This window comes from Hyperolius riggenbachi, chromosome 9, assembly GCF_040937935.1.
Source record: "Hyperolius riggenbachi isolate aHypRig1 chromosome 9, aHypRig1.pri, whole genome shotgun sequence".
Lineage (NCBI taxonomy): Eukaryota > Metazoa > Chordata > Amphibia > Anura > Hyperoliidae > Hyperolius > Hyperolius riggenbachi.
The window spans coordinates 54,054,217-54,080,597 of NC_090654.1; the positions used below are offsets into that span (position 1 = coordinate 54,054,217).

At 46.3% G+C, this 26,381-nt stretch overlaps 1 protein-coding gene across 6 annotated transcripts in view; it reads right to left on the bottom strand.

Moving 5' to 3' along the window:
• Positions 1-26,381, bottom strand: part of RAD18 (RAD18 E3 ubiquitin protein ligase) — a 618,600-nt gene that overhangs the window by 582,905 nt on the left and 9,314 nt on the right. For all 6 annotated transcript variants that reach the window (XM_068252779.1, XM_068252778.1, XM_068252780.1 and 3 more), the window contains exon 2: positions 20,226-20,307. In XM_068252779.1, coding sequence (XP_068108880.1) covers positions 20,226-20,307 — 82 coding nt within the window. The remainder of the gene's footprint in view (positions 1-20,225; positions 20,308-26,381) is intronic.

Genomic DNA, 26,381 nt, shown 5'->3' on the forward strand with positions numbered 1-26,381 from the left:
GAGCCACAAGAGTACAAAACATCTAAAGGATATTTCTACGCAGAAACACACATCTTTAAAAATTCAAGGGGCCAGCAATTCACCGCTATTGAATGGCTACACATGCTTGCAGGGACAGCGGTCATTCAGACTAAATTTGTCGCCGCAGTCAAGCTATCACCTGCCAATACCTCATGCAGTCATCCATGCCATAACACACATCCAGCAGCTACTTCTGGATGCCTGCCTGGCTTACAGGGGCGAAAAGAGATAATTTGCATATTCAGTAGTGGTGCATTGTGGGTAACCACAAATGTTCACTTATTGCAAGTTTCCTTCTGTTTTAAGAAGGCAAATTTCACCAAGCATTGCTTATTAGTAGGAGGACTTTTGGGTCTCTTTTATCCCCCTATACATTCCTAGTGGTTTGGGTCTCCCTGAGCTGCTTGGTTACTCTATCTTACAGATGAAACTCGAAAAATTAAAATAGTGTGCAAAAGTTCATTTTTTTCAGTAATTCAAAAAGGTGAAAATAATTAAAGTGGTCTAACACCCAGCATTTAAACTTTGCTGTAAAAGATTGCTTACAGTTTAGAAACTATTATGCCAGATTTATTTTTTTAAGCAGAAATTCACTGAATGGGTTAAACATGACATTTTAGTGTTGCATTTAGCTAGAAATCCTCCTCAGTGCTGAGGTTAGATACAAATGTATCTATTTACAATGTAAATAAACAAACACCTCTCTGAGAGGGCACAGAGGGCTTCCCAGACAGGCTTTTCAGAGGTCTATTTGCATTCCAAACAAAGATACATTTGTATCTAAACCTCAGCAGGGATGCGGATTTCTAGCTAAATGCAAAACTAAAATGTCATGTTTAACCCATTCAGTGAATTTCTGCTTAAAAAAAAAATCTGGCATAATAGTTTCTAAGCTGTAAGCAATCTTTTAAAGCACAGTTCAAATGCTAGGTGTTAGACCGCTTTAATGAAATAGACCCATTACATGCATAGCAAGATATTTCAAGCCTTTGTTATAATTTTGATGATTATGACTTACAGCTTATGAGAACGTACAAATCACAATCTAAAGACCATTAGAATATTGTGAAAATATTCAATCTACTAGGCTCAAAGTGTCAGACTCTAATCAGCTAATGAACCCAAAACACCTGAAAAGGGTTCCTATTTCATATGTTCGTTTCACCTTTTATGTTGAATACACCGCGTTCCAAATTATTATGTAAATGGACCATGGAAGAAAGTGGTCAGTCATAAACGCCACATACTTTTCAGAGATCATTTTCACACCTCCAGAGACCCTAAAGGGGTCGACCAGCTCTCTTCCCATGATTCCATCCCAAAACATTACTCCGCCACCTCCTAGCTGGCATTGCAGCCTTGATGGGCTGTTAACCAACCATCCACCACTCCATCCATCTCGACCATGAAGAGTTGCACGACACTTATCAGTTAACAAAACGGTTTGAAAATGTGTCTTTTCACTGTGTGACTGCTGCAAAGGTAGGCACTTCTTATTGACCTGAGGAAGCAGGCTAATACCAGTGAAACGCGTTGTCTTATCGCGCATCATTAAATCGTTATATCTACCCATGTGGTTTGTTCTTTTATGGAGGTAAGATTTATCTACTCCTACCCAGTTTAATACAGATATTAGAATATATTTTTGGGTGCCTCCAACAGTTCGTTTTAGCATTAGTTCTACCTCTCGGAGTTGAATATTGGACATTCCGTGACACAATAACCCAAGGAGAGCGACCGACCAGCACCTGCACAGCAAACCTGGGATATCGAGCGGTAACGGTCAATTTCCCATAGGCTCCATCGGTGGTTGCAGGAGTGCAACCCACCCTTGTGAGTATAATAACTACATTATCCTCGGCCATATAGCCCAACGATACTACACCACTAGGCTCCTGGTCTCTCTCATTGGAGAATCTTGGCGGTTGGACCCTTAACCACCAGGAATCACCTCGAATCATCGAGGATCTAGGAACCAATACCAAATGCTTCTCTGTTTGCAGAAAAGCCTTAAACAGTGGCTAAATGTGCCGCCGAAAACTCGTCTGAACTGGCCCTAAACAGCAGCAGAAGTCATCAGTGTTGTATAAATACAAAATAAATAAAGCAAACAGTTGCCCACGGGTTATTTTCAAGGCTACAGCTGTGTTAAATACTGTACTAGCAGTTCTGAAAGCATATTTGGCCTGCAAGGGTATAAACAAGCGATTTGCACAGCTCTGCCCGCTGTGTAATGCACTATGGCTTTGGCGTTCTGACAGCAGTTGGGAGAGATGAGAAGCAATCACCTTGTACTCTGTGAGCCTCATGTCGGCTTTCATTTGGCCTACAGCAACTGGACATAAATAAAGATGGATCTCTAGTCACTGGACCAGCCTGCGTGAAATATGCTTCTTGACTTGTCAAGCAATACATATGTAAACTGCCCTGGAGATGCTCCTTGACATGACTCCTACAAGGGGAGGATGTACGGTTTATATACCATAACTGTAACCATGAGACAGCAGGAATGTATAGGACTGTATAACAATTATTCAACCACCCCCTAGCAAGGCTCAGTGTTCCAAAACACAGGCTGCTGTTAAGGGCAATTGCGCCTGCAGTACACATGCATTATATATCACCCTGGTAAACTTCACAGCCGCGGGCAAACAGAGCTATGCTAAATGTTTAGAAACCAGAATAGATGCAGTATTTCTAGCTTTCTCCTGACAAATATAAGCAGACCTATATCTTCCTGTGGTCTCCTTGGCATGAGGAAGTGTAGGAGTTTTTTCCCGTCAGAGCAGAGACATCAAATATATACTTTAACCACTTCAGCCCTCAGTCGTTTTCACTTTATGCATCTGAGCAATGTTCACCATTCATTAACCTATAACTTTATCACTACTTATCACAATGAACTGATATATATCTTGTTTTTTCTGCCACCAATTAGGCTTTCTTTGGGTGGTACATTTTGCTAAGAGCTACCTTAATGTAAATGCATTTTAACAGTAAGAAAAAGAAAAAAAACGGAAAAATTCATTATTTCTCAGTTTTCGGCCATTATAGTTTTAAAATAATACATGCCTCCATAATTAAAACCCACGTATTGTATATGCCCATTTGTCCCGGTTATTACACAGTTTAAATTATGTCCCTATCACAATGTATGGCGACAATATTTTATTTGGAAATAAAAGTGCATTTTTTCCGTTTTGCATCCATCACTATTTACAAGCTTATAATAAACAAATATTTCATCTTTACATAGATATTTAAAAAGTTTAGACCCTTAGGTAAATATTTATATGTGGGGTTTTCTTATTGTAATGTTTTTTTTTTATTATTAAACATTTTATTTGGGTATTTTTGGGAGGGTGGGATGTAAATAGTAATTTTTGTAATGTAAATATATGTGTTTTTTTTATGTAGATGTAGTTTTACTTTTTGGCCACAAGATGGCAACCTTAGGTTTGTTTACATGACGTCACTCTAAGCGTAACATGTACGCTTAGAGGGACGTAGGGGGGACGTAGGAGGCAGAAAAAGCTAGGCTTCCGAGAGAAGCTGTTGCTTTTTCTGCGGGGGGAGAGGAATCCGTGATCGGGCACCATGGCCCGATTCACTGATTTCCTGGCTAACAAACCGCAGGCCGGTAGCGCGCATGCACACGCGCGATTGGCCGCGGGAGCGCACATGGCCTCTTGGACGTAGCTTCTACATCCAAAAGGCGAAAGTAGTTAAAGGGTTACTAAAGCCAAATAAATTAAAAAAAAAAATCAGTTTAACCACTTGCCCTCCCGCGAGACGAGTATCTACATCCCTGCAAAATCCCTCTTCACCTCGCAGGGACGTAAGTACTACATCCCTTGCCTCCGTGCACTCCCGCTCACTCCTGTGCGCATTCTCGCTGCCGATCCTTAGAGGGGAGATCAATGAATGAGAACATAGTTCCCATTCATTTATCTAAGAGTTCCCATTCATCTATCTAAGTCCCCGTGTGAATGATCGCCGGCATCAAAACCCAATACTTAGGGCTCATTCACACCAGTGCGCTTTTTTTCAGCAACATGTATCTGTAACATGATGTGCTGAAAAAAAGCGGACAGAAGCGCACAAAGTGTGAATGAGTCCTAACACGTCCACACATTACTTCCTGTTTGCATACTAATAGTATGCACAGGAAAGTTATGCACGAGGACATCTTGTGGCTAAATAGTAAAATTACACCTACACACACTTTTTTGTGCCTCCATGCTCTGAAACCAAGAATTGATTCTGTGTCAATCTAAATCATTAGTCTGACTCTAAGGCCTGGTTCACACTGCAAGAGCTTTTTAACACTAGTGATTTGAAAAGCTCTTGCTAATGCAATGCTATGGGGGATTTTTATAAAATCACATCGCTCAAATGGGAACAAACTCATAGCATCACATTAGCAGTGTTCTCCCCAGGCTCTTTTAGCTGGGTGCTCCCGGCCAATTTTGGTGAGCTCCCAGATGTCATCTGCTTGCCTCCTCGTCCTCCTCCAGTTGCACTGCCTTGCATTCCCCCCATCTCGCCCCACTCGGCTACTTTTTCATGCCACCCAGCTGTAAAAAAAAAGTCTGGGGAGAACACTGCATTAGCAAGAGGTTTTAAAATCACAAGCGCTTAGAAAAAGCTCTTGCAGTGTGAACCAGCCCTAATATTAACAAGCTGACACCTCATCGTGTTCCAGCAGTTCTGGAGGTATGTTTAGCCATCAGGAACAACAAAGAGATGATTTGTATATTCCGCAGTTAGGCATTGTGGGAAACCTCAAAGCACACTCCAACCTGAATAATCGCAAATACCTTCTTGTTATAAAAAGGCACAGTTCTGTTTTCCGCAGCATTTTACTAAAGGAGGCTTTTTGGTCTCTTTCAGCCCCTTACACACTCCTGGAAGTTTTGGTTCACCACGAACGAACGGTTGATCATATAGGAAAATACAGTAATGTATGAGCAACTTAAACCTTAAAGAGAACCCGATGTGGGTTTGAAGAATATTATCTGCATACAGAGGCTGGATCTGCCTATACAGCCCAGCCTCTGTTGCTATCCCAAACCCCCCTAAGGTCCCCCTGCACTCTGCAATCCCTCATAAATCTCAGCCATGCTGCTGACAAACAGCTTGTCAGAGCTGGCTGTGTTTATCTCTAGTGTCAGTCTTCTGCTCTCCCCGCCTCCTGCAGAACTCCAGTCCCCACCTGCATCCCTTCCCTCCCTGCTGATTGGAGGGAAGGTTGGGGGCAGGGACCGAAGCTATGCAGGAGGCGGGGGAGCAGCTGAGACTGACACTACAGATGTAAACACAGCCTCACAGCATGGCTGTGATTTATGAGGGATTGCAGAGTGCAGGGGGGCTTTAGGGGGGTTTGGGATAGCAAAAGAGGCTGGGCTGTATAGGCAGATCCAGCCTCTGTATGCAGATAACATTCTTTAAACACACCTCGGGTTCTCTTTAACGCTCATACACATGTGCAACTTAATACACAACTTTTTGGGGGGCACGACCATTACGTACACATACGCTGACCAGTTAAACAACCAACTAATTTAACCTGCTGAGCGTTCTGGACGAGCTGAGCTCGTCCAGAGACGCCGGAGGGTGCCGCTCAGGCCCTGCCGGGCCGATTTTAATGAAATAAAAAGCAGCACACGCAGCCGGCACTTTGCCAGCCGTGTGTGCTACCTGATCGCCGCCGCAGCGCGGCGATCCGCCGCGTGCAGCGGCGAAAGAGGGTCCCCCCAGCCGCCCGAGCCCAGCGTAGCCGGAACAAACAGTTCCGGCCAGCGCTAAGGGCTGGATCGGAGGCGGCTGACGTCAGGACGTCGGCTGACGTCCATGACGTCACTCCGCTCGTCGCTATGGCGACGAGGTAAGCGAAAAAAGGAAGGCCGCTCATTGCGGCCTGCCTTGTTAATTCTGATTGCCGGAGGCGATCAGAGTTACGCTTTCGGAGCGCCCTCTAGTGGGCTTTCATGCAGCCAACTTTCAGTTGGCTGCATGGAATAGTTTTTTTTTTATTTAAAAAAAACCCTCCCGCAGCCGCCCTGGCGATCTTAATAGAACGCCAGGGTGGTTAAATACTGCGCACGCACCATATCCGCATTCAAAAAACAACAAGTTGTTCAAACAACTTGTACACATGTTGCCAACCTGCACGATAGTTGGCCAATTGAGCCACCAGTTTGATCGGGCAAACTGCCTCTTATCAGTCACTCGTCTAGTACGCATACACACGTCCAACCTATTGGGCAATAGTTGAACGTGTATACGAGCCTCTACAGCAGTGGTCCTCAAACTACAGCCCGCGGGCCGAATGCAGCCACCCGAAGCTTTTTCACTGGCCCCCAGACACAACATCTATAACTTATTGATGTGGCCCACTGCACCTTTAAATATGCGCGGCCCGCATACAGAATAGCAGTGCTGGCACCACCCATCCACATACTGTAGAAGCCAGAAAGCAGTCATTTGCTGGCTTCCAATCCAATTCTGCATCAGGTGACACTGCTGTCCAATTGGACGGCAGGTTGACACCTGGGTAAGTTTCACTGTCTGGTGCACAAAGACGTCCTTCGGACGCCACATGACTGAATGGCTGCTGCTGGGAGTTCTCCTCCAGGCATGATTGGGGGGAATCAATACCTAGATGCAATGTGATGTATTTCAACATTTTATGTATGTTCCGGCCCACCGGCAGTCTGAAGTATGTTGACCCGGCCCTTGACCGAAAAAGTTTGGGGACCCCTGCTTTACAGGATGAAAGAAAGTGTTTTTTCTTAGTATGTAGGATAGAGTGGTATTGGAGCAAAGTGGAAATTCTGGAAGACTCCAAGACTCCATTAAAGAGAGTCTGAAGCGAGAATAAATCTCGCTTCAGACCTTATAGATAGCAGGGGCATGTGTGCCCCTGCTAAAACGCCGCTATCCAGCGGCTTAACGGGGGTCCCTTCACCAACAAATCCCCTCCGTTCAGCCGGGAAGCGCTTCCGCATTGGGGCAGGGCTAACCGCCGCAGCCCTGCCTCATGCGCATCTATCAGACGCGTACCTCCGCCTCTCCCCTGCCCCTCTCAGTCTTCCTTCACTGAGAGGGGCGGGGGAGAGGCGGCGATGCGCGTCTGATAGACGCGCTGTGAGGCAGGGCTGCAGCCGTTAGCCCTGCCTCCAGGAAGAGAAAATTTCACGACCAAGTTTACGGCCAAGTTTTGCGGGGGTGGGTTTGGGGGTGAAGGGATCCTCGTTTAGCCGCGGGATAGCGGCGTTTTAGCAGGGGCACACATGCCCCTGCTAACTATGAGCTCTGAAGCGAGATTTATTCTCGCTTCAGAGTCTCTTTAATTCGGGACTTGTATGGAATCTGTCTTATTTGAAAACTTGCACTGTAAAGGCTCATACAACCGCCGTACAAATGTCTATACAGACACGCGTTGAGCGACGGTTCGTGCAATGGTTTGTTCGTGTGAACTCGGCAAGCGACAAAGACTGTCAGCAGACTGTCTGCAGACACAGACATTTTGGAGCAATTCAACTGGTAAATCTCTTGTGAGGCCCCATAAACACGCTCAACGGCGGTCTTTTATGCAGCACAATTATGAAATAAACTTTTGTAGTGAAACTAGCAAAAAAAAGTTGCTTGCTATTGTTCACACAACTGATAAGACATTGATGATACAGAGAGACGTCAATCCAACTGTTGGATTTATCAGTTGTGTGATCAATAGCAAAATACTTTTTTTGGTTGTTCAGCTTGTTTCACAACAAAAGTTGTTTGGTAATTGTGCTGCATAAAAGACCGCTGTTGTGCGTGTGTATGGGGCTTAAGTCTGTTGGTGTCCTGTCGTGTGTATGAAAGTCTTCTACAGACAACAGAGTCGCTACCATAGTACTACTACTATGCGTAGTCTGTGGCAGACAGCTTCTGTTGTGTCTTCCCTCTTTCTGTTGTCACATGTGTACAACTGTCACAGACTCGAATTGTCGCTGCCATAAATATGCTGGTGTCTCTTGTCTGTTTGTCGCTGCCTTACAACTACAGACAAATGTATGTCAAGTGTATGGGCCTTTAAAAGGCTGTCCAGGGACAGGAAATGTCCCCATTATAAGGATCATTATGTCAGTAGGGCACATTTACACCATTCTCAGATAATAAAGACAAGATGTGAATACTGGGATTGGCAGATAAGCGATATAATAAAAGATGCTGTGATATGCATGTACTGCTGGCTGAACAATACATCTCTTGCCTGAAGCAACCAATCTTTCCCCTTTACACAACCTGTGATATCATCATCTAATTAAAACCGAATTATACGAATGTAAAACGCGGCTGCAAGATTTTCCAGCCTATCTGAAACACAGTCTTACAACATTAAACTATACTTCCAGTCAGAGCCAGTTCTAGACTTTTTGCTGCCCTACCTGGAGACTGCTCCACGCCCATGGGCGTTGCGGCAGCCCCAGGACCGCCTAACGCCGATTGGCGTCAAGTCCTGGGGCTGCATTTTGCAGGAGATCGCTCGCAATCTCCTGCTCGAGGGGCGGAGCTCCGCCCCACCTTCAGTCTCCGAGCGTCTATTGCCACTCAGGAGACTGTTAGACGGCGAAACCGCCGTGTGACACGGCTGTCCCCCTGGGGGACAATAGAGCGATCGGCTCTCATAGGCAGAAGCCTATGACAGCCGATTGCCGTGATTGGCCGGCTGTGGGGAGGGAGGGGATTAAAAAATAAATAAATAAAAAAAAAGTCAAAAACAGTAAAAAAAACCAACAAATATTTCTAAAAAAAAAAAAAAAAAAAAACAACTTGGGGGCGATCAGACCCCACCAACAGAGAGCTCTGTTGGTGGGGGGAAAAGGGGGGGGGGGGAAATCACTCGTGTGCTGTGTTGTGCGGCCCTGCAGCTTGGCCTCAAAGCTGCAGTGGCCATTTTAGAGAAAATGTGCCTGGTCTTTAGGGGGGGGTTTACCACTGTGGTCCTCAAGTGGTTAAAGCGCACCTGAGACGAGAAGTGTCTCAGGTTCCATACTTTCCCGGGGTTTCCGTACGGCCTCTTAAAGCCGCTTGTCCCTTGCAGTCTCCCCGGGTGGCTCCAGTCCCCCACAATTAAAGGGGACCGGAGTACCCGGGGAGATGGCGAGGGACGAGCGGCCTCAAGGGGGCTTAAAGAAAGCCTGAAATGGACACCTAAAATACAATTTAAAAAAAACTAGGCTACCTGATATGGGGGGGGGGGTGCGGATCAGGCAGCTGCCATCCCCACCACTCCACTGGCCTGCAGCATGTTGCTTTCGCTTTTGTGACCTCTGGGGTCACAACGCTTGAAGGAGAGAGTCTCTCCCAGCATGCAGGGAGGCGGGGGAGATGCAGGGGGCGCAGCCAGGGAAAGAGAGCTGCCCGATGGCAGCTGAGGAAAGCCTTCAGGAAAACCCCTAGAGGGCGTTTTAAGCAGGGAATCCCTCTCCTCCTATTACCCTCCAAAACAGCCCCAATTATTGTTGCCAATTTCAGGGGGCTATAGCACTGCGGTTGAGGGGCAGAGAGCGGCGTCTGAGGGACACAGAGGCATGTCATGAGGCAGAGAACATGTCTCTGTGTCCCATCTCTCCCCCTCGCACCGCTTCTGGTTCCCTATAAAGTAAACCAAAGATCATACAATACACAGAATGGATACTTACCCAGGTCTTCCTCTAGCCCCATAAATATGTCCGAGTCCCACGCCTTACAGGCTCAGTCACGTCAGGCCGGGTCTACTGCAAATTCGCGGGAGGTCCACACATGCGAAGAAGACCCAGACTGGACCAAGCTGAGCCAGTTCCCGGGGCTGATTGCAGCTGAGCGGCAGACCACGGGAGGACGGCGAGTGACTCACGTTTGTGGGGCTGGAGGAAGCCCCGGGTAAGTATTGGTTCTTTGTACCTTATTTCTGGTACACTTTAAGGAAGCCCAAGGTAAGCATGGAACCTGAGACGCTTCTCATCTCAGGTACACTTTAAAACAGACGTGAAGATGCTCGCCCTAAGCTAAGCTCTGCATGTCAGCCAGGCAACTGGCCTTGTTAATAAGGGAATTCAAATGCCATCCTCCATATTTCTCCCACTTCAGGTTTCCTTTGGAGTCAACTTTCAGGTCAACTTTGCTTTAAGATGAAAAAAAAAAAACAATCTATCCTCACCAGAAAATGAAATACAACAAAAACCTGTCTATATATGGACATAGTCACCATCCCCAGGCGATATAGTAATAAGCGAGGGTGAAAGACAGCATAGCCCTCCCAGAATCCTCAGCAGGAAGGAAGGTGCAGTCTTTAATACCTTTTTTTGTATAGCGCTTTTCTCCTGTCGGACTCAAAGCGCTTGCGAGGCACCCTCTAGAGCGCACTCAGTAGGCAGTAGCAGTGTTAGGGAGTCTTGCCCAAAGAGCTCCTTACTGAATTACTGGCTTACTGAACAGGCAGAGCCGAGATTCGAACCCAGGTCTCCTGTGTCAGAGGCAGAGCCCTTAACCAGTACACCATCCAGTCTTTGGTATGCCTTTCAGCATGTGGTATTGCCCTTCCCAGAATCCTCTTCAAAGAAGCAAGAGGTGCAGCATCTGGCCTTCTAAAGAGATTACAGCCCAACCAGCAACCAAAGAAGCTTACTTTTGCAATAATATTTAAATATCAGATAAGAATGGATGCATGGAGGCAATCTGAAAAATTGTTGGATATCGCTCGGTACCCGTCACCGCTTTCCTCCGCCACCACCATCCATCCGCATCCCTGCATGTAAGAAAATCCAGTAACCAAGCAGCTCGGGGTGACCCAAAACCACTAGGAAAGTATAGCGGACTTAAAGAGACTCCGTAACAAAAATTGCATCCTGTTTTTTATCATCCTACAAGTTCCAAAAGCTATTCTAATGTGTTCTGGCTTACTGCAGCACTTTGTACTATCACAGTCTCTGTAATAAATCAATGTATCTTTCCCCTGTCAGACTTGTCGGCCTGTGTCTGGAAGGCTGCCAAGTTCTTCAGTGTTGTGGTTCTGCTATGAACTCCCCCCTTCCAGGCCCCTCTATGCACACTGCCTGTGTATTATTTAGATTAGAGCAGCTTCTCTCTTCTCTCTTATCTTTTACAAGCTGGATAAATCGTCCTCTGAGCTGGCTGGGCTTTCACATACTGAAGAATCACAGACAAGGGCAAAGCTGTTTGCAGGAGAAAAACAAGCAGCCTGAAACTTCAGTGCATGAGAACTGCAGGGGGAAAGAAACACACAATGATCTCTTGAGATTCAAAAGGAAGGCTGTATACAGCCTGCTTGTGTATGGATGTATTTTCTATGTGTGGACATACTGTACATCAACCTACTTCCTGTTTTGGTGGCCATTTTGTTTGTTTATAAACAAACTTTTTAAAACTGTTTTTAACCACTTTTAATGCGGCGAAGAGCGGCGAAATTGTGACAGAGGGTAATAGGAGATGTCCCCTAACGCACTGGTATGTTTACTTTTGTGCGATTTTAACAATACAGATTCTCTTCAAAGAGACTGAAAAGCCCTCCTACTAAAAAGCAATGCCAAGTGTGGTTTGCCTTCTTAAAACTGAAGGAATTTGCGATAATTCAGCTTTAAGTGAACATCTGTGGTTACCCACAATGCAACACACCTGAATATGAACATTATGCCTTGTGGATTTGGGTTACCCCTTGCTGCTTGGTCACTGTGCTGTACTGGTCCAAGCCCTCTCCCATAAAGCCATATCAATCCCTGCCATGCACTGAAGAGGATCAACAGTCCGAAACAGGCTGTCTGTATGTGGGGTTGGTATGGCTCTTTAAAATGTAAAGCTATAGGCTTGCAAGACACCAGCTGTTCTGCATGCAAGCTTAGCTTCTGGGGCATAAAGCGATAATTTGCATATTCAGTAGCGGGCATTGTAGGTAACCACAGATGTTCACTTTCAGCTGAATTATCGCAATATTCTTCTGTTTTAAGAAAGAAAACCAGTTAGAAAACCCAGTGTACTGATTGTAGGGCCCCATTAGAAGCATCAAGCTCTCATTGGTTTGCAAAAGACCAAAGGGAATCCACCCCGGGGCGGAACAATTGCCATTGGTCTATAACTAACCAGTTGTAACCTGATGCTTTTGCTGGGGCTCTGGGATTGGTATCCCGGCGTTTCGAGCGTGCAGGGATGCGAATGGATGGCGGCAGCAGCAGAGAAGCTAAATGGACGGCAGCAGGTGCGAATATACGTGGCGAGCAGCCTAGTAAGAATGAACACAGTCTGTTCTCATAGACTACTATTGATTGCTTCGGTCTCCATCAACATTCGCTTTGTCCGGCCGGAATTACCAAAGACCCCTATATTAGCGTTGCTCTTGACAGAATGGAACAAATGGATCTGTTCAAAACTGACTGATATGAATGGATCATATTGCTGAGCAAAGGATCTGTTCTGCTACACAGAAGGTTTTTACTGAACATGTGAACATGGCTTAGTCCACTTGAGGCAGTCAAGACGATGGGCTTGATTCATTAGGCTGCACTGCTATAGCACTGCTAAACATTAACATGTTAATTGACATATTAGCGGCCGCTAGTGAAGTATTGCGTCCGCGATACTTCAAAGGACCGCCTGCATTTAAAGTTACGCACATTGCTACGGAAGCAGCTCGCGTAACTAAGGGAAGGCACGCCCCTTACATGGCGATGAGCGCTGCTAAGTAAGGAGTGCATATCGCGCGCTCCTGCACATTTATGAACCAAGCCCATCGTCTTTTGGGCCGGTGGGCTCTTTTTAGCTAAAGTGGATGTTTAAGAAGAAAAGTGCCACTATGGGGAATTTACCTTGGGAGGGGGAAGGCTCTGGATCCTATTGAGGCTTCTGCCACCCTCCTCCATTCCAGTGCCTTTAGCTGCTGAAAATCCACTGGAGCTCCAGCATTATAACATTCCTGTGTGAGCGTAGCGCAGGCGCAGAAGGGCTTCCCTTCTGACTGAAATAGCAGTGACCGATCTGTTTCGCTCGGGCTCGGATCTTGTAGGCTGACAGCGCTGGAATGGAGGGGCGGAAGAGGATGGGGGAACCTCATTAGGATCCAGAGGATTCCCCATCCCCAGGTAAATGTCCCGTAGGAGCACTTTATTTATTAAAAGGGGATCTGGAAGAAAAAAAGAAGCGCTTGCTTTTAGTATAAACTGACTATCTATCTATCTATCTATCTATCTATCTATCTATCTATCTATCTATCTATATCTATCTATCTATCTATCTATCTATCTATCTATCTATCTATCTATCTATCTATCTATCTATCTATCTATCTATCTATCTATCTATCTATCTACACACACACACACACACACACACACACACACACACACACACACCTTTACTTTTTATAAACTACCCCATCACAGCCTGGCCCGGATCCGGGCTCCATTCTTTCCTTAGCTTTGTTTACACTTACATTTAAAATTAAAAGCTGGGGAACCTGCGAAATAGCTGTCAGGTGGTCTGCATACACTCCTGCCTTGTCTGCATTGTTTACCAAAGGATGACTAAAGGGATGTTTCAAAGGTTTTTTTTCCTTGGATTGTTGCCCAGATCTTTACTTCTCTGTTTATGATGTAAAATAAAAAAACCTATTGCCATTGAGCGCATTTCATGACATGTTATCCTGGGTAATTGCCAGCAGAGCATTTAATGCCAGCATAACTCTACTTTGGAACTGGAGACTGTGACTATGGCAGGGATTAGACTGTGAGCTCCTCTGAGGGCAGTCAGTGACATGACTATGTACTCTATAAAGTGCTGCAGAAGATGTCAGCGCTATATAAATACATTATAATATGGTAGGACATTAGACTAGGACTATGATAGGATTAGACTGTGAGCTCCTCTGAGGACAGTCAGTGACATGACTATGCACTCTGTAAAAGCTGCAGAAGATGTCAGCGTTTTTTGATAAAAACAGAATAATAATAATAATAAATATGGTAGATTAGGCTATGGCTATAATAGGATTTGATTTTAAGCTCCTCTGAGGGCGGTAAGTGACATGACTATGTTCTCTGTAAACTGCTGGAGAAGAGGACAGTGCTATATAAATACATAATGGTAGGACATTAGACTATGACTTTGGCAGAATTAGATTGTAATTGTCAATACAGTCATAATTTCATCATCATATCAATAAAAAAAATATACAATGTGCAGCACACTAAATATTTGTTATTGATGTGATGATAGAATTATGACTGTATTGACCTTAACATGCCTACCTTTTATCTGTAATATTAAAAGCTAATTTTTTTATGTACCGGTCTGACCCATACTAGGCCACTAAACCTTTTTCTTTTATCCTCTCCGTTATAAGTATCTAGTATTAGGGGTGGCCAGTACTAATCTATTGACATCATTATATACATTAGACTATGGCCATAATAGGAATAGACTGTGGGCTCCTCTGAGGGCAGTCAGTGACATGACTATGTACTCTGTAAAGTGCTGCAGAAGATGTAAGTGCTATATAAATACATAATAATGTGGTGGGACATTAGGCTATGGCTACAAGAAGATTAGATTGTTTGCTCCATAGAAGACAGTCAATTACATGATTATGTACTCTTTAAAGTGCTGTAGAAGATGTTGGCATTCTATAAATTCATAGTAATTATGTGGTGGGACATTAGACTACGATATAGAACGGATAAGATTGTGAGCTCCTCTGAGGACAGCCAGTGACATGACTAGAGACTCTGTAAAGAGCTGCAGAAAAAGTCAGCCCAATATACTGTAACTGCTGTCACAGTAATAATATGAAAGAAACACTTCACACTAGACTGCAGAAGGGATAGCACTAAGCACTATATAGATAATATTAGGATAGGAACACTAGACTATGATTACAGTAGGGATAGGATTGTGAGCTCTTCTAAGGGCAGTTAGTGACATGACTATATACTCTAGATACCAGGTAGACAAGCACCCAATGGGGACAGACGTGTGCTTAAGTGGAAAGACTCAATAGACCAAATGAGTCAAACGAAATCCATTGCGACAACAATAAAAGAGCTATACATTACTGGCATGGTGCTGTGGATTCGTCGCATTGGATGACTATATAATCTGTAAACATATGCAGGAGATGTCAGCACTATATAAATACATAATAGTAATAATAATGTAGGACTTTACACTATGACTATGGTAGGGATTAGATTGTGAGCTCCTTGGAGGACAGTCTGTGACAGGACTATGGACTCTGTAAACATATGCAGGAGATGTCAGAACTATATAAATATTACTAGTATGTAGGAACACTGGACTAGGACTTCAGTAAGGATAGGATTGTGAGTCCCTCTGAGGACAGTCAGTGACATGACTATGTATTCTGTACAGCACTGCAGAGCATGTCAGCACTATAAAGATAATATTAGTATGATAGGAACACTAGACTATGACTACAGTAGGGATAGGATTGAGAGCCCCCTGAGGACAGTCAGTGACATGACTATGTATTCTGTACAGCACTGCAGAGCATGTCAGCACTATAAAGATAATATTAGTATGATAGGAACACTAGACTATGACTACAGTAGGGATAGGATTGAGAGCCCCCTGAGGACAGTCAGTGACATGACTATGTAACTGTGTACAGAGCTGCAGAACATGTCAACACTATATAGATAACAATAATAGTATGAGAGGAACACTAGACTAGGACTACAGTAGGGATATGATTACGAGCTCCTCGGAGGACAGCAAGTGACAAGACTATGAATTCTGTACAGCACTTCAGAATATGTCAGCACTATATAAAATGAAAATAATAGTATGAGATGAGCACTAGACTATAACCATGGTAGGGATAAGATTGTCAGCCCCTCTGATGACAGTAAGTGACATGACTATGTATTCTGTAAACCAGTGGTCCTCAAACTAAGGCCCGAGGGCCGAATGCGGCCCCCTGAGGCTTTTCCACTGGCCCCCAAACACCAAATGTATAGCTTATAGATGTAGCCAGCTGCACCTTTAAATATCGGTGGCCCGCATATAGAATAGCAGTGCTGGCACCGCCCAGCCATATACTGTAGAAGCCAGCGAGCAGCTATTCTCTGGCTTCCAATCAGGTTCATCAGGTGACACTGCTGTCCAACTGAATGGCAGGCAGGGGCGTATCTGGGTAATATAGCGCCTATGGCAAACACTGAAATTGCGCCCCATATCCATACTGGAGGTTTCCCTTCAGTATGGATATGCAGAGTTGTGTCCACCCCAGTATAGGTAGCCAGAGGTGCCCCCCTCCCAGCATAGGTATTTAGATGAGTCCCCCCCCCCCCTCCATATAAGTAGCTTCCCTAGTACAGGTTGCTAGAGTTAGCCCCCCAAGTATAAGTAACAAGCGGCATCCCTCAGTATGGTAGCGGAGCATGAGAGAGGAGGGGCAGAGGGAGGAGGAGACGGTCATGGCACCCATGGTGCTGTGGCGCCCATGGCATGAGCCACACCTGCACCCCTCTAGATACGCCTCTGATGGCAGGTTGTCACCTGGGTATACTTCACTGCATTCTTCAAACGCCGCATGACTGAATGGCTGCTGCTGGGAGGGGGGGAATCAATATGTAGGTTCAATGTAATGTCTTTCAACATTTTATGCATGTTCTGGCCCTCCAGCAGTCTGAAGTATGTTGACCTCGGCCCTTGACCAAAAAAAGTTTGGGGACCCCTGCTGTAAACATATGCAGGAGACCAGCACTGTATACGGTAAATACATAATAACCATTGAATCCATTTGCTGAAGGATGTAGGATTTCTGAGCGCATTAAGTAGGAAATCTGATACGGTAGATGTATAAACCAGCACTCAGTGGTACCTTTCCTCACCCCTTTATTCCACTTCATTCACTGAACAGGTTAGCACTATATAGATGATAGTAATAATAGTATTATAGGAACGCTAGACTATGACTACAGTAGAGATAGCATTGTGAGCTCCTCTGAGAACAGTAAGTGACATCACTATGAACTGTGTAAACATAAGGAGGAGATGCGAGGGCTATATACGGTAAATGCATAGGAATAACAACCATTAAATCCATATGCTGGAGGATGTAGGATTTCTGAGTGCATTAAGGAGGAAATCTGATAAGGTAGGTGTATATACCAGTATTCAGTGGTACCTTTCATCACCCTTCATTCCTATTGTACTCTGTACATCACCGCAGAACACGTCAGAACTATATAGATGATAATAGTATTATAAGAACGCTAGACTATGACTATGGTAGGGATTACACTGTGAGCTCCTCTAAGGACAGTCAGTGACATGACTATGTACTCTGTAAACATATGCAGGAGATTCCAACACTATATACGGTAAATACATAACGATAATAACCATCGAATCCATATGCTGAAGGATGGAGGATTTCTGAGCGCATTAAGGAGGAAATCTGATAAGGTAGATGTATAAACCAGCACTCAGTGGTACCTTTCATCACCCCTTTATTCCAGCTCATACAGGCTTTCCCAATGACAGGTTTGCTTATAATGGAACATTTTCCCTATTTACATTCTGCTCTATTTCCAGATCAGGTGTTTAGATTTATTCATTATCTGTATATACATACTTGTCACCCAACCCACCACTTATCCAATGCAACACCTAATGCATCACCTACCAACACAGCAAATACATTAAGCAGCTCCTTGGCATGATCAGTGCTCAGCATTAGGCTAAGAGAAATCCCACATTTGTAACAAGCATCGGGGGAAATGAAATAAATGTTTCCTTTGGCTGGAAGGCGTATAAATGAGCAGATAAGCGCAGAGAGGTCGGCACGCACGCACTGGGTTGGCTTTAATCAGCGCATGAAGGTTATCTTGCATCGCTAGAATATCATGCAGCATGTTTATTAGCGTAAGCCTTCAGTAAAGATCAGACCAAACGAGTCACATTGACCACACAGCAGATCATTTACCCCCTGCGGATCAAAACACATGTAGTTTTCACATGGGGAGCAATATACGATGATCAGAGGGGTTGTGTTTTTTTCCATCTAAATATGCAAGAAAGCTGAACTGTTCTGTATGCATGCTTCGACTAATGAGGGCACAGCGGACAGCTTGTTAAGCTACCCATTTCATGTGTATTGTTAACACCCCCCCCCTCCCGTAAATGCTGATTATAACCCCCCTATTATACTGTATATACCTCCCATATAAAGCCCATCACCGGTGAGAGATCACCATGGGCAGCCAGAGGAGAGGCTCTGGCACCAGACCAGCCACTGTTCCTTTTGCTACCTAATGCCGATGGTTTAGAGGGCGGGGCCACGGCACTGTCATTGGGCCAATAACTTGCACTTGATCAGTAGCAGTGACATCTGATAGGTCATTGCTACTGATCTAGTGCAATGATTGTCCCAATGATAATGGCGTGATCCAGCCCACGGGTGGCTGTGATTGGCCGGTCTGGTGCCAGCACCCCCGTCTGATTGGTCGAGTGCCAAAGCTTCCCCACTGACTGGTCATGGTGATCTTTCACCGGTAATGGGGCTTTGCCATAGCATGCTTCGATATCGATAAGAGGCATATATGGACACCTCACCTGTCTATGTCATAGGGAAGGGCAGCAGGTGCCACCAGCTGAATGAGGACGGGGATTCAGGGATGCGTGGATGAGGAGGGCAGAGTGTGTGAACCAGGAAGGCGGGATGGAGAGTGGAGAGAAAGCAGGCGCCAGATGGCCCAAACTTTGTTCAAACGCCGCCTGCTCGATTTTGTTGCCTGAATCACATGATTCAGGGGGCTTCATGGTAGGTCTGCCACTGCATCCATGGTTTCCTAAGACTTAAGGGAGCCATACACTGGTCGATTGCCACCAGATCGACCAGCAGATAGAGCCCTCTGTGATCCAATCTGATCAAAGAGGGATCTATTGGCCACATACACTGCAAACAGATTTTGAATCTCTGGAGCTGCCGCTGCCGCCTTCCATGCATACACTACCTGATTCCGGCCGGCGCGAGTCCCCGCCGTCTCTTCTCCGCTCTGGGCTCCAGCTTCACTTTACTTCCTGTCGCGGAAGTTTAAACAGTAGAGGGCGCTCTACTGTTTAAACTTCCCCTGACAGGAAGTAAGTGAAGCCAGCCGGAGCCCAGCGCAGAGAAGGGACCGCAGGGACTCGCGCCGGCCAGATCAGTTAATGTATTGTCACTAGCGTCGGTCGTCAGAGCCTCAGTCCATTTTAACCGAGATCGGGCCAAGAGAAGCTGGGGGTGTATCTGAGAGAGAGGATTGGTCGGAAGGCAATCCTATAGCTCTATTTTAAAGGGACCATGACCACTTCTTAAAAATGAAATGCTGACTTACCTGGGGCTTCCTCTAGCCCACTGTAGGCCGCAACGTCCCCCGGCATCCTCTCCCGCTCCCGGCTCCGTTAGACAACTTCGGGCTGAAGTCGTCAGGCTTACTTCCTGCTTCTCCAATCAGCATCCACACGCCGGCTGGCTACGTGTCAAGAAGGATGAGTGTCCTGCGCATGCGCGGTTCTCTAATATTGCACCCAGCAATCGTGTCAGAGGAGCACACTCCTCAGCAAAGGGTACTGATCAATTGGGGTAGACGAGACCCATCAGTCAGCTCTGGGGTGCTGGGCTATTGCCCAGTTTGCCCCTATGGAACCGCTTTGCACCTGTGGAAGTGACGGCCCCTGTATTTCCCTGTCCCGCCAGGCTTACTTTTCATACCACCCCGCTGGAAAACAAATCCTGGGGAGAACACTGCCTGGCTGTCACGCTGATCTTTCAGCCAAAGTGCTTCGTTTCTGTTTTTATTGGTTTTCCAGCGGAAATAAAGATGGCAGCCCGTACATTCAGTTCCGTTCAGGTTTCCTTTCATTTTAAAAATTCTTAGCACAATACATTCTGGAGAGGATTTAAAGGTCTCTAATCACAGAAGGTGACAGACGGGCTAATATAGAGCTACAGCCAGCCACTGGAACATTATTTCTAAGTACATTTCAGTATAATTGAGCAGGTTAGCAGGAGGGGTGAATTGAATTAGGCCAGATGAAAAGGAGAAGACGTGCAGAGCGGGGACAGAGGTTGAGCGAGTCTGGCAGTAAATCTAATTGTCATATTTATATTGCTGCTGAGGCTGGCTCAGAACAGGGGGTGGGGCTTTCGGGATACTCACAGTTATGGGAACACTGAGGGATCATCATGGCAATGTTGAAGTAGTCGAAGCAGATCCCGCAATGGAGCAAGTCATCCAGAGCCTGCAAGACACATGGAACTAATCAGAGACTGGGCCAATAGCAGACAACAGATGAGGACTAGTCCAAGTGCGGCTTCTAAAGTGGACCTGAACTCTTGCACAGGATAGAAAGAAAAACAGAAATGTCCCCTGTATGCATTTAGAGAGTTTAGCCTGTCTTAATTCCCGCTCATCTATGACTAATCAAACTGTAATTTGATCTCTCCTCTGTATCACCTGACTGCAATGGCAGAGATGGCAGATAAGCTCATTTGAAAGCACAGGATGCTAACAATATGTCTGCTTCCATGAAAGCAGGAAGTAGACACATTGCAGATTTATTTTAGGGCTTGTGTCAGCTGTAAGGGCTGATTCACACTAAAAGAGCTTTTTAACGATGAACTCCAGTGAAAATAATGTAATAAAAAAGTGCTTTATTTTTACAATAATTATGTATAAATGATTTAGTCAGTGTTTGTCCATTGTAAAATCTTTCCTCTCCCTGATTTACATTCTGACATGTATCACATGGTGACAGTTTTACTGCTGGCAGGTGATGTCAGTGGAAGGAGAAGCTGCTTGCTGTTTTGGCAGTTGGAGACAGCTGTAAGCTGCTATTTTCCACAATGCAATAAGGTTCACAGACAGGAAACTGTCTGGACCATGGTCCTGACATCACACTGTGGGAGGGGTTTCACCACAACATTAGCCATACAGTGCCCCCTGATGATCCGTTTGAGAAAAGGAATAGATTTCTCATGGGAAAAGGGGTATTAGCTGCTGATTGGGATGAACTTCAATTTTTGGTTACCGTTTCTCTTTAAAGTGGACCCAAATTAAAAATACAAGATTTCAGAAATAAAATCTATTTTCTAAATTATAATAATAAATAGCAGCCTTTTTTCAGCTGCATGATGACAAATATAAAATATTTTACAGCTTGGAGAACGCCAGCGCATACCATAAGGCTGCATCTGAAATGACCACCAGCTCAGTGTGCAGCACCTAAATAGATTTCTGCACACTTCCCATTCAATTCAGATGCAAATCATATGCAAATCTGCTACTACTTATCATGCAAATTTAGGTTAGGTCACTTGCACGGAGGTTTGCCTCACCGTGGTGCAAGTGTCTAGTATAATATACTTTGCATGCAAACCATATTGGAAGCTAAAGTTCCTCCTAGTATAATAAATGTTAGCACTTGTCTTGGATGCAGGGCATGCATTTTTCAGTCTGACAGAGGCGGTGTATGCCTGTGCGATTAACCATTCAATTCCAACGTGTTTAGGGATGCGCAGCCTTTCCCCCCACCTTTCCATAAAATATTTTACATTTATTGGAGGAACCCCTCCCTTCCTTTCAAATTGCCGGGACAAAATCCGGCAAAATGCTGGAGTAGGCAATGGAGAAATTGCTAATGGCTGCCACCTGTATAACCCTAGTTATGCAAAGAGAAGGGTGAAAAGCATGCACTGAAATGCTCATAGGCTTGAAGGAGTGTTTATTTATCTTTGTATGTGTCAGAATAGTGCAACTAAAAATTTTTAATTTAAAAAAATTTTTGGTTTGGGTCCGCTTTAAGCGCTTGTGATTTTGAAAATCTCTTGCTAATGCAATGCTATGGGGGATTTTTACAAAATCACATCGCTCCAGTGTGAACACACACATAGGATAACATTAGCAAGAGCTTTTAAAATCACAAAGCGCTCAGAAAGCGCTCTTGCTGAGTGAACCAGCCCTGATGGGCCTTTTCCACTAGCAATCGCTAGCGTTTGCACCAAACGCTAGCGATTGCGATTCAGCAAAGTCCTTTTTTTCCCGACGATAGCGATTTTGCTATGCATTGCATAGCACAATCGCGGTAAGAACACGCTTTTGTAAAAATCGAATCGCGGTAGGGGAAATTACCTACCGCGATTCCTATGTTATTTATCAAACCCTAGCGATTTTAAAATCACTAGCGATTTGCGATTCAGCAATGGCTCTAGTGGAAAAGGGCCCTGACAAATAGTTCAGGTCCACTTTAACTAAGCTATCGGATTGTAAAGCTTGTTGCTTGGAAAAGCCAAAGTCTCATTGACCATCTGTAGTCATCAGTATGCACGAGTCGCACACCTAGACCACCTAAGCAACTCCGCGGGCTCTCGCATTGTCCCGACAAACAGGAACAAAAAGGCAAATCGGTCTAGACATGTAAATTCCAATTATGCGAAACAAAGCACAGAGCAATAGGCCGGGCAAATGGATTTCACATGAGAAATGGAAATGACAGCGGCGGACCACGAAGCCATTCAGCAGCGCTGAGTTATGTGAACCTATCAGGAGGCTGATTAGTGAGGAGAATAGAGAAACAGCTGCAGGTCACATCACATACACACTCACGGGCTGAGACAGCACATGCTGGTGTGTGACTGAAGTGTTTGCAACTGCGCCACTCTCCCTGTCACTGCATATTATTCACGCCAAACGCTTACTGATCAGTTATCAACATTCTAACTTAGAGGAAAGGAGATAGCGTTCAATCACAAACAGCTTTATAATTACTGTTTGTATCCAAATATAAATTTAAAGGACCACTACAGCAAAAAAAAAAAATTAAGCAGTTAAAGGGAACCTTAACTCTAGAAAAAAAAAACCATGAGTTTCACTTACCTGGGGCATCTACCAGCCCCCTGCAGCCATCCTGTGCTCTCGCAGTCACTCATGGCTCCTCCGGTCCCCCGCCGCCAGCTAGTTTTGCTTTTGCCGACTCGGAGTCAGCGGACCGCCATGCAAACCTTTGCACACATTCACGCTGGTGCAGGAAGCTATCGGCGATTAATGCGTACATTTTTATGCGTTACTGGTGCAACGCATACATTTCGTACGCACTGCAACTGCAACGCGTAAAAATGTACTTGTTAATGTTGGCGTTAGCGTCCTGCACCAGCTGGAATACGTGCAAAAAGGTACACGTGGTAGCCCTCCGAGTCGCCAAAAACGTAACTAGCTGGTGGCGGGGGACTGGAGCAGCAGTGAGTGAATGCGAGGGCACAGGATGGCTGCAGGGGGGCTAGTAGATGCCCCAGGTAAGTGAATCTCTTTTTTTTTGTAGAGTTAAGGTTCCCTTTAAAATCTGACAGAACTGACTAGTCCATCTTCTCGGGGGGGGGGGGGGGGTATTCTCAGGGTATCCTTTGTTTTCAAAAGCATTTCCTGAATGGCAGTTGCTAAAGCCTGGTACACACCTTCAACTTTGATTGGCCAGTTGTACCATGTCCATGTAGTATGAGGGTCAACAGATATTGAATACTATGTGCATATTGTGCAGGTAAAACCTCATAGTTCATGGAGATGGTAAAATTGGTCAGTAATTGGCCAATCATAATTGAAAGTGTGTATCAGGCTAAGGTCTAACAGCCAAAATAGCTTGCAAGTGAGTAGAAAGGCTGGCTGGTATCTTATTTTGGCAGTTAGAACTAGCAACTAGGAAATGTTTTTAAAAAACAAAGAAAACCTAGAGAATCCCCCATGAGGAGATGGACTAGTCACTAGTCCTAAACCTGTCGGTTCTGTCAAATTTTAACTTCATTGCCCACTGCACCTCCTTTGGAGGTGTTCTTCCCACTAGTGTTGTGCCATCCACAGCTAGTAAGGACCCCAGGAAAGCCATCACCCGATTTTGGCAGGGCCTGGAGTACCGATGTAACCTGGAGTACCAATCTAATCTGACTAGAGAAAGATCTGTCAGTTGCCCATACACCACAGGCTGATTCCCAATCGATTTCATGCTATAATCGATCAGGAATCGGCCTTGTGACACTGCATCCACAGCCCCAAAACTGTACCCCCCCCTCCCCCCCTCCCCCGTGCACTGTACTTTACCTTTACATGTCAGCAGCTGACTCCGGGCCCCATCTGCAATCCGCATACATGCGCCCCACATGGCGTGTGACGTCACAGACGAGCCTACGTTCTCCAGCAACCACGTAGGGAGCATGCATGCAGATTGCGGACAGAGCCCGGATCCAGTAGTGGACACCGACAGGTAAAGTAGCGCACCGGGCAGGCACATCTGACAGTAGTGGGTACAGCACAGGGGGGGTCCGGATCCAGTAACGGACATGGATAGGTAAAGTAGCGCACCGGGCAGGCACATCTGACAGTAGTGGGTACAGCACAGGGGGGTCCGGATCCAGTAACGGACATGGACAGGTAAAGTAGCGCACCGGGCAGGCACATCTGACAGTAGTGGGTAGAGCACAGGGGGTTCCGGATCCAGTAACGGACGTGGACAGGTAAAGTAGCGCACCGGGCAGGCACATCTGACAGTAGTGGGTTCAGCACAGGGGGTCCGGATCCAGTAACGGACATGGATAGGTAAAGTAGCGCACCGGGCAGGCACATCTGACAGTAGTGGGTACAGCACAGGGGGGTACGGATCCAGTAACGGACATGGACAGGTAAAGTAGCGCACCGGGCAGGCACATCTGACAGTAGTGGGTACAGCACAGGGGGGTCCGGATCCAGTAACGGACACGGACAGGTAAAGTAGCGCACCGGGCAGGCACATTTGACAGTAGTCGGTACAGCACAGGGGGTTCCGGATCCAGTAACGGACACGGACAGGTAAAGTAGCGCACCGGGCAGGCACATCTGACAGTAGTCGGTACAGCACAGGGGGTTCCGGATCCCGTAACGGACATGGACAGGTAAAGTAGCGCACCGGGCAGGCACATCTGACAGTAGTCGGTACAGCACAGGGGGTTCCGGATCCAGTAACGGACATGGACAGGTAAAGTAGCGCACCGGGCAGGCACATCTGACAGTAGTGGGTACAGCACAGGGGGGTCCGGATCCAGTAACGAACATGGACAGGTAAAGTAGCGCACCGGGCAGGCACATCTGACAGTAGTGGGTAGAGCACAGGGGGTTCCGGATCCAGTAACGGACACGGACAGGTAAAGTAGCGCACCGGGCAGGCACATCTGACAGTAGTGGGTACAGCACAGGGGGGTCCGGATCCAGTAACGGACAGGTAAAGTAGCGCACCGGGCAGGCACATCTGACAGTAGTCGGTACAGCACAGGGGGTTCCGGATCCAGTAGTGGACACCGAGAGGTAAAGTAGCGCACCGGGCAGGCACATTTGCCAGTAGTGGGTACAGCACAGGGGGTTCCGGATCCAGTAGCGGACACGGACAGGTAAAGTAGCGCACCGGGCAGGCACATCTGACAGTAGTGGGTACAGCACAGGGGGTCCGGATCCAGTAACGGACATGGATAGGTAAAGTAGCGCACCGGGCAGGCACATCTGACAGTAGTGGGTAGAGCACAGGGGGTTCCGGATCCAGTAACGGACACGGACAGGTAAAGTAGCGCACCGGGCAGGCACATCTGACAGTAGTGGGTACAGCACAGGGGGTTCCGGATCCAGTAACGGACACGGACAGGTAAAGTAGCGCACCGGGCAGGCACATCTGACAGTAGTGGGTAGAGCACAGGGGGTTCCGGATCCAGTAGTGGACACCGACAGGTAAAGTAGCGCACCGGGCAGGCACATCTGACAGTAGTGGGTAGAGCACAGGGGGTTCCGGATCCAGTAACGGACGTGGACAGGTAAAGTCGCGCACCGGGCAGGCACATCTGACAGTAGTGGGTACAGCACAGGGGGTTCCGGATCCAGTAACGGACACGGACAGGTAAAGTAGCGCACCGGGCAGGCACATCTGACAGTAGTGGGTACAGCACAGGGGGGTCCGGATCCAGTAACGGACACGGACAGGTAAAGTAGCGCACCGGGCAGGCACATCTGACAGTAGTGGGTAGAGCACAGGGGGTTCCGGATCCAGTAACGGACACGGACAGGTAAAGTAGCGCACCGGGCAGGCACATCTGACAGTAGTGGGTAGAGCACAGGGGGTTCCGGATCCAGTAGTGGACACCGACAGGTAAAGTAGCGCACCGGGCAGGCACATCTGACAGTAGTGGGTACAGCACAGGGGGTTCCGGATCCAGTAACGGACATGGACAGGTAAAGTAGCGCACTGGGCAGGCACATCTGACAGTAGTGGGTACAGCACAGGGGGGTCCGGATCCAGTAACGGACATGGAT